Source organism: Salvelinus fontinalis, chromosome 27 (genome assembly GCF_029448725.1).
Source record: "Salvelinus fontinalis isolate EN_2023a chromosome 27, ASM2944872v1, whole genome shotgun sequence".
Classification (NCBI taxonomy): Eukaryota; Metazoa; Chordata; class Actinopteri; order Salmoniformes; family Salmonidae; genus Salvelinus; species Salvelinus fontinalis.
This window is the reverse complement of record NC_074691.1, coordinates 28422212-28431713: the sequence shown is the minus strand read 5'-3', so window position 1 is coordinate 28431713 and position 9502 is coordinate 28422212. Positions and strand designations below refer to the sequence as shown.

General features: G+C 49.8%; 1 protein-coding gene across 9 annotated transcripts in view; it reads right to left on the bottom strand.

Moving 5' to 3' along the window:
* The window catches only part of LOC129825391 (serine/threonine-protein kinase MRCK alpha-like), a 135377-nt gene that overhangs the window by 45098 nt on the left and 80777 nt on the right, over positions 1–9502 (bottom strand). For 8 of the 9 annotated variants that reach the window (XM_055885473.1, XM_055885469.1, XM_055885472.1 and 5 more), the window contains 4 exons: positions 4625–4867; positions 4210–4320; positions 3318–3562; positions 2014–2119 (listed from right to left, as the gene is read on the bottom strand). In XM_055885473.1, the coding sequence (XP_055741448.1) occupies positions 2014–2119; positions 3318–3562; positions 4210–4320; positions 4625–4867 (705 nt within the window). The remainder of the gene's footprint in view (positions 1–2013; positions 2120–3317; positions 3563–4209; positions 4321–4624; positions 4868–9502) is intronic. The other variant, XM_055885468.1, reaches the window with a different exon arrangement.

Sequence of the window (9502 nt, the reverse complement as noted above, 5' to 3'; positions counted from 1 at the left end):
GTGTAGTTTGGCCCAGGGGGTAACTTTGGATGGTGCCAATGTACCCCGACCCCCCCCCCCCCAGTCTCAGTCCCCAGTATTTGTGCTGCAATAGTCTATGTGCCTAGGGGCTAAGGTCAGTCTGTCCTATCTGGTGTCCTGTGTGATCCATCAAGTTCTCCTCCCCCTCCCTCCCTCTCTATGTCTCTCCTCCCGGAGGACCTGAGCCCTAGGATCATGCCTCAAGACTATCCGGCCTGACGACACCTGGCTGTCCCTGTCCCCAGTCAAACCAGTAGTGCTGCTAATCTAGTTCTGCTGTGGTTATGGAACCCTGACTTGTTTCACCGGACATGCTACTTGGTCCCGGAACTACTAACTATGTCTCTCCCGGAAATGCTGTCTCAACAGTAAGGAAAGGTAGGGAAGAGGAAGAGTGGGGGAGGAGGGGAGGGCAGAGGGAGCGAGAGAGGGAGGAGGGGAGGGCAGAGGGAGCAAGAGTGGGGGAGGAGGGGAGGGCAGAGGGAGCGAGAGAGGGAGGAGGGGAGGGCAGAGGGAGCAAGAGTGGGGGAGGAGGGGAGGGCAGAGGGAGCAAGAGTGGGGGAGGAGGGGAGGGCAGAGGGAGCAAGGTTGGGGGAGGAGGGGAGGGCAGAGGGAGCAAGAGTGGGGGAGGAGGGGAGGGCAGAGGGAGAAAGAGTGGGGGAGGAGGGGAGGGCAGAGGGAGCAAGAGTGGGGGAGGAGGGGAGGGGGAGAGGAAAGCTCCTTGACAGTTGCAGAGGGAGTGTGTTTTCCTGTAATGGTTTGACAGTAAGAAATTCATTCCGGTTCATATTGCTACTATCAGATAAGTGGCAAGATGGTTGTTGGTTGTAAAACAGTTTGAAGGATAATTTAAACAGGCTAAACATAATATTTGCAAGGTAAGATTCCATTTTTTAACCTCACATTTATAGAATCTCTCTCCAAATGGAAACAGCTACCTTTAGAAGGTTATACAACCGTAAATCATCTGCTCCTTGTATTCTGGCTTTCATACTGAAGGTACTGTATGTGAAACAACAGAATCAAATGGGTCAGTGTCCCAAATGGCACCCCATTCCCTATATAGTGCACTATTTTTGAACAGACCCCTGTTGAGAAGAAGTAAATAGGGTGCCAATTCGTCTGCATACCAGATGTTCTTCTCACTACCCCTCCCTGGCAGGTTGTGTTCAGGAAGGCTTGGGGAATGTTCTTCTCACTACCCCTCCCTGGCAGGTTGTGTTCAGGAAGGCTTGGGGAATGTTCTTCTCACTACCCCTCCCTGGCAGGTTGTGTTCAGGAAGGCTTGGGGAATGTTCTTCTCACTACCCCTCCCTGGCAGGTTGTGTTCAGGAAGGCTTGGGGAATGTTCTTCTCACTACCCCTCCCTGGCAGGTTGTGTTCAGGAAGGCTTGGGGAATGTTCTTCTCACTACCCCTCCCTGGCAGGTTGTGTTCAGGAAGGCTTGGGGAATGTTCTTCTCACTACCCCTCCCTGGCAGGTTGTGTTCAGGAAAGGGAATGCTCCCTGTTTTCCATGGATGCGATCAACTTCAAGGCACTCAGTCTTTTCTTCATATTTAATAGGAAATACCACAAAAACAAACAGCACTTTTAGTCCAATATATCACAACACCTACAAAAATATTTTGCTTGGGAAATTCCATTTCTCATTCCCATATTTCCCGCTTCCAAAGTCAATAGTTTGGGATCCAACGGGACGTTGCATTTGCCTGTTTAGGATACCGCGGTCTGTTTTGAAGGTGGATATTGAACAGTGATTATATTGGCTTTACCAGGAGAGAAGGTTGGTGGCGGCAGTTACCTCAGGTCAGTGTGTGTGTGTGTGTGTGTGTGTGTGTGTGTGTGTGTGTGTGTGTGTGTGTGTGTGTGTGTGTGTGTGTGTGTGTGTGTGTGTGTGTGTGTGTGTGTGTGTGTGTGTGTGTGTGTGTGTGTGTGTGTGAGAGGGGGTTACCTCAGGTCAGGGTGTGTGTGTGCGCGTATAACATCTCACCTTGTCCAGTTCGTTGGAGAGTTTCCTGTTCTCCTCGGTCAGAATGACTCTCTCCCGCTCATACTTCTGCTTGTACTCCATCTCAAACTCCTCCCGCTCGCTTTGGCTGTCTCACACACACAGATATGATCCATCATCATCACACACACACACACACACACACACACACACACACACACACACACACACACACACACACACACACACACACACACCAATAACATACTGAACCTGCTATTCAGAGAGAGTATCCAAATGTCTGTATGAACGAGGCTAGCCAGGGATGCTAAGCTAGAGGGTAGAAAAGCACATCCTGATAGCTTCCAGACTGTATGAGAGATCGTTAGAGCAATGTTGCTTCTTCGACCTGGACAGAGGCAGAGGGGGATAACACCAGTTAGATCGAAGGGACTAACACAGGAACGAGGGTCTTCTCGGGAGCTAGGTCAGGGGAGAGAAGGTAACTCAAGTTAAACCTCACTGAGTACAACAAGGTAGAGGCCAGGGTGGAGTAACTATAACCATGTTTACCTCGTATAACCCTCGCTGGGAAGAAGAGGAAGAGGACAGTTAGGAATCTCTATAATATTACAGGAAGAGAGAGTAACTGTCCTACTGAATGTCAACTCTATAGACCGGTTTCTATTCCTGGACTAAAAATCTATTTGAATGACAATATTCAAGTAAACAGACCAAACACGGCAGTTAGAGTTCAGGAACTCGAGGACATGAATAAGGGTCTTCTCAGGGGAAAGGTTCAAATAGAAGGTAGGGTTGTCACCAGTACCGTGATACTCAGAAGAATCTTGGCAAGGAACATGAAACAGAAAATGTCTTTAGGGAAACTAAACGGTCTTATTTTGTCACATTGTTTATTTCCCAAGCTATAGCGGACAATGTCTGACATCAAGAAGGTTCTTAGAGGAGGAAAGAGTTTAGTTTGGGTTTTCCTTGTTTGCTGTGGGGGAAAAAAATCAGCTATCGTAGTATCAGCAGTTATCTAAGATCAAAACACACAGCGAGTACAGCACAGTAGAGGCCATTGTGAAGTAACGATAACCATGTTGACCTTGTATAACCCTCGCTAGGAAGAGGAGGAAGAGGACAGGCTCTATATAGCTACTACAAAGACTAGAAGCACGTCTGAATGCCATGTCTGAATGCCATGTCTAAGTCTCTGGATAAACTGTCCGATATGTCTTTATGAATGCTTTCTAGTGTTGTGGACATCCAAACCTAGGAAGGCCCTACTCCACATAACCCATTACACACACAAAGACATAAACATGTAGACAGACACACACCTCTCCCTGCGCGTCTTCTCCAGTTTGTCCTTGAGGACCAGGATCTCTTTCTGCAAGGTGAGCTGCTGTCCCTCAGCATCGCGGAGCTCCTTGCGGAGGCCCTTGAGTTCGTTGGCGTGCTGCGCTTCCCTCCTGCTCAGCTCCTCCTCGTAGAACCCAGTCTTCTTCTCCAGGTCGGCCCGCAGCTTCCCCACCTCCTGGCTCTGGTCCGAGCCCACCACCGAGGCTGACGGACCCATCTGCTTCTGGTTCAGAGGAAGAGAGGAGTTGGCCACATACACAAAAACAGGAAAACAGAGAAATTACAGGAGTGTATTAGTTAGTGAACGCCGAAATAAAAATATTTTGCAATGGAAAGCGTTTTGGAACGAAAGCGTACGTTTCTTATTGGACAAATTCAGAATAGTCCCTCCCCATTTCGGTCCGTTTGCTTCACGTTGGTTCCTAGAGAATACACCCCAGGTGTGCGTGTCTTGTGTGTGTGTAAGAGCATTGCTTCCGCCGCTGTCCCGGACTGGGTTCGAACCGGGGACCCTCTGAACACATCTACCAGTGTCAGCCATGAAGTAGCGTTATCAGTCAGGCCACAAAACACCTGGGCCGCAGAGCGAGTGACGTCACCGATCCAACGGTACTAGCACACTGCTAACTAGCTAGCCATTTCACATGGCTTAAATAAGCATCTGACTACAAGTCTCTAAAATCTGAGACGTAGTGTGTGTGTGTGTGTGTGTGTGTGTGTGTGTGTGTGTGTGTGTGTGTGTGTGTGTGTGTGTGTGTGTGTGTGTGTGTGTGTGTGTAGGAAATATAAAAAAAAGTGTGCGTGTGTGTGAGAGAGAAGGAAATATAAAAAATGTGTGTGTTAGTATGTGTGTGTGTAAGTGTGTGTTACCTTGAGTCCGTCCAGCTCCTCCTCTAACAGTCTGCTGTACTGCTCGGAGCGTTCTCTCAGTTTCCTCTCCTTCTGAGCATCAGCTGTCTGCTCCTCAGACTGGGACTCCATCTGAGAGACAGCAAGGGGTTAATGCACACACGCGCGCGCGTACACGCACACACGAGAGAGACACAAAGTAGAGACCCAGACACACAAACACACAAAGTAGAGACCCAGACACACACACACACAAAGTAGAGACCCAGACACACACACACACACAAAGTAGAGACCCACACACACACGCAAAGTAGAGACCCACACACACACACACAAAGTAGAGACCCACACACACACACACACACAAAGTAGAGACCCACACACACGCACACAAATACCTCTAAGAACCACAGGAACCACGTGACTACTCTACCTCCTTCTTGGCCCGCTCGGCCTTGCGCACCTCCAGCCGTAGAGCCTCCACCTTCTGTGACCAACCCTCCATCTCCTCCTCCTTGTCCCGGAGCTGGCGGCCCAGGCGCTGCTTGGCTGATCGGAGGTCAGTCAGACGCTCGTTGAGCTCAGAGAACTCCTGCATGGCCAGCTTCCTCTGGCTGTGGGCCTCTTTCAACTCCTTAGACTGACTCTTCATCTTCTCACTGGCCTCCATGAAGTCCTGAAGGGAAGACGTGTACAGATTGATTGGTCAGACTGGGTGACCGTCGTTCCAATGGCGCTCAGCTAGTAGAGAATGGCACTTGCAACGCCAGGGTTGTCCATCTTGACGCATAATATGCATATAACACATTTGCTGGAGCCATGATGTGAAGGACCATGTGAAAATAAAATATATCCAAGCCAGTACAGATCAGCTCGATAGTGTGAAAATGGGATAATATTGGGAGTGACTATGAGTTAACACACTGAAGTCACCCCCCGTTGCTGCTATATACACAGGGAAACACACCCAGGTGGTGCTATACACAGGGAAACACACCCAGGTGGTGCTATATACACAGGGAAACACACCCAGGTGGTGCTATACACAGGGAAACACACCCAGGTGGTGCTATACACAGGGAAACACACACCCAGGTGATGCTATACACAGGGAAACACACACAGGTGGTGCTATATACACAGGGAAACACACCCAGGTGGTGCTATATACACAGGGAAACACACCCAGGTGGTGCTATATACACAGGGAAACACACCCAGGTGGTGCTATATACACAGGGAAACACACCCAGGTGGTGCTATATACACAGGGAAACACACCCAGGTGGTGCTATATACACAGGAACACAGACCCAGGTGGTGCTATATACACAGGGAAACACACCCAGGTGGTGCTATATACACAGGGAAACACACCCAGGTGGTGCTATATACACAGGGAAACACACCCAGGTGGTGCTATATACAGAGAAACACACCCAGGTGGTGCTATATACAGGGAAACACACCCAGGTGGTGCTATATACACAGGGAAACACACCCAGGTGGTGCTATAGACACAGGGAAACACACCCAGGTGGTGCTATATACAGGGAAACACACCCAGGTGGTGCTATATACACAGGGAAACACACCCAGGTGGTGCTATATACACAGGAACACAGACCCAGGTGGTGCTATATACACAGGGAAACACACCCAGGTGGTGCTATATACACAGGGAAACACACCCAGGTGGTGCTATATACACAGGGAAACACACCCAGGTGGTGCTATATACAGGGAAACACACCCAGGTGGTGCTATAGACACAGGGAAACACACCCAGGTGGTGCTATAGACACAGGGAAACACACCCAGGTGGTGCTATATACACAGGAACACACGCCCAGGTGGTGCTATATACAGGGAAACACACCCAGGTGGTGCTATATACAGGGAAACACACCCAGGTGGTGCTATATACAGGGAAACACACCCAGGTGGTGCTATATACAGGGAAACACACCCAGGTGGTGCTATATACACAGGGAAACACACCCAGGTGGTGCTATATACACAGGGAAACACACCCAGGTGGTGCTATATACACAGGGAAACACACACCCAGGTGGTGCTATATACACAGGGAAACACACCCAGGTGGTGCTATATACACAGGGAAACACACACCCAGGTGGTGCTATATACACAGGGAAACACACCCAGGTGGTGCTATATACACAGGGAAACACACCCAGGTGGTGCTATATACACTGGGAAAGACACCCAGGTGGTGCTATATACACTGGGAAACACACCCAGGTGGTGACATATATACACTGGGAAACACACACCCAGGTGGTGCTATATACAGGGAAACACACCCAGGTGGTGCTATATACACTGGGAAACACACACCCAGGTGGTGCTATATACACAGGGAAACACACCCAGGTGGTGCTATATACACTGGGAAACACACACCCAGGTGGTGCTATATACACTGGGAAACACACCCAGGTGGTGCTATATACACTGGGAAACACACACCCAGGTGGTAATATATACAGGGAAACACACCCAGGTGGTGCTATATACACAGGGAAACACACACCCAGGTGGTGCTATATACAGGGAAACACACCCAGGTGGTGCTATATACACAGGGAAACACACCCAGGTGGTGCTATATACACTGGGAAAGACACCCAGGTGGTGCTATGTACACAGGGAAACACACACCCAGGTGGTGCTATATACAGGGAAACACACCTAGGTGGTGCTATATACACAGGGAAACACACAACCAGGTGGTGCTATATACACTGGGAAACACACACCCAGGTGGTGCTATACACTGGGAAACACACACCCAGGTGGTGCTATATACAGGGAAACACACCCAGGTGGTGCTATATACAGGGGAACACACCCAGGTGGTGCTATGTACACAGGGAAACACACACCCAGGTGGTGCTATATACACAGGGAAACACACACCCAGGTGGTGCTATATACAGGGAAACACACCCAGGTGGTGCTATATACACAGGGAAACACACACCCAGGTGGTGCTATATACAGGGAAACACACCCAGGTGGCGCTATATACACAGGAACACACGCCCAGGTGGTGCTATATACAGGGAAACACACCCAGGTGGTGCTATATACAGGGAAACACACCCAGGTGGTGCTATATACAGGGAAACACACCCAGGTGGTGCTATATACAGGGAAACACACCCAGGTGGTGCTATATACACAGGGAAACACACCCAGGTGGTGCTATATACAGGGAAACACACACCCAGGTGGTGCTATATACACAGGGAAACACACACCCAGGTGGTGCTATATACACAGGGAAACACACACCCAGGTGGTGCTATATACACAGGGAAACACACCCAGGTGGTGCTATATACACAGGGAAACACACACCCAGGTGGTGCTATGTACACAGGGAAACACACACCCAAGGTGCTATATACACAGGGAAACACACACCCAGGTGGTGCTATATACACAGGGAAAGACACCCAGGTGGTGCTATATACACAGGAACACACACCCAGGTGGTGCTATATACACAGGGAAACACACCCAGGTGGTGCTATATACACAGGGAAACACACACCCAGGTGGTGCTATATACACAGGGAAACACACCCAGGTGGTGCTATATACACAGGGAAACACACCCAGGTGGTGCTATATACACAGGGAAACACACCCAGGTGGTGCTATATACACTGGGAAAGACACCCAGGTGGTGCTATATACACAGGGAAACACACCCAGGTGGTGCTATATACACTGGGAAGCACACACCCAGGTGGTGCTATATACACTGGGAAAGACACCCAGGTGGTGCTATATACACTGGGAAACACACACCCAGCTGGTGCTATATACACTGGGAAACACACACCCAGGTGGTGCTATATACACTGGGAAACACACACCCAGGTGGTGCTATATACAGGGAAACACACCCAGGTGGTGCTATGTACACAGGGAAACACACACCCAGGTGGTGCTATATACACAGGGAAACACACACCCAGGTGGTGCTATATACACAGGGAAACACACACCCAGGTGGTGCTATATACACTGGGAAACACACACCCAGGTGGTGCTATATACACAGGGAAACACACCCAGGTGGTGCTATATACACAGGGAAACACACCCAGGTGGTGCTATATACACAGGGAAACACACCCAGGTGGTGCTATATACACAGGGAAACACACCCAGGTGGTGCTATATACACAGGGAAACACACCCAGGTGGTGCTATATACACAGGGAAACACACCCAGGTGGTACTATATACAGGGAAACACACCCAGGTGGTGCTATATACACAGGGAAAGACACCCAGGTGGTGCTATATACACAGGGAAAGACACCCAGGTGGTGCTATATACACTGGGAAACACACACCCAGGTGGTGCTATATACACAGGAACACACGCCCAGGTGGTGCTATATACACAGGGAAACACACACCCAGGTGGTGCTATATATACAGGGAAACACACACCCAGGTGGTGCTATATACACAGGGAAACACACACCCAGGTGGTGCTATATACACAGGGAAACACACACCCAGGTGGTGCTATATACACAGGAACACACGCCCAGGTGGTGCTATATACACAGGGAAACACACACCCAGGTGGTGCTATATACACAGGGAAACACACACCCAGGTGGTGCTATATACAGGGAAACACACCCAGGTGGTGCTATATACACAGGGAAACACACACCCAGGTGGTGCTATATACAGGGAAACACACCCAGGTGGCGCTATATACACAGGAACACACGCCCAGGTGGTGCTATATACAGGGAAACACACCCAGGTGGTGCTATATACAGGGAAACACACCCAGGTGGTGCTATATACAGGGAAACACACCCAGGTGGTGCTATATACAGGGAAACACACCCAGGTGGTGCTATATACACAGGGAAACACACCCAGGTGGTGCTATATACAGGGAAACACACACCCAGGTGGTGCTATATACACAGGGAAACACACACCCAGGTGGTGCTATATACACAGGGAAACACACACCCAGGTGGTGCTATATACACAGGGAAACACACCCAGGTGGTGCTATATACACAGGGAAACACACACCCAGGTGGTGCTATGTACACAGGGAAACACACACCCAAGGTGCTATATACACAGGGAAACACACACCCAGGTGGTGCTATATACACAGGGAAAGACACCCAGGTGGTGCTATATACACAGGAACACACACCCAGGTGGTGCTATATACACAGGGAAACACACCCAGGTGGTGCTATATACACAGGGAAACACACACCCAGGT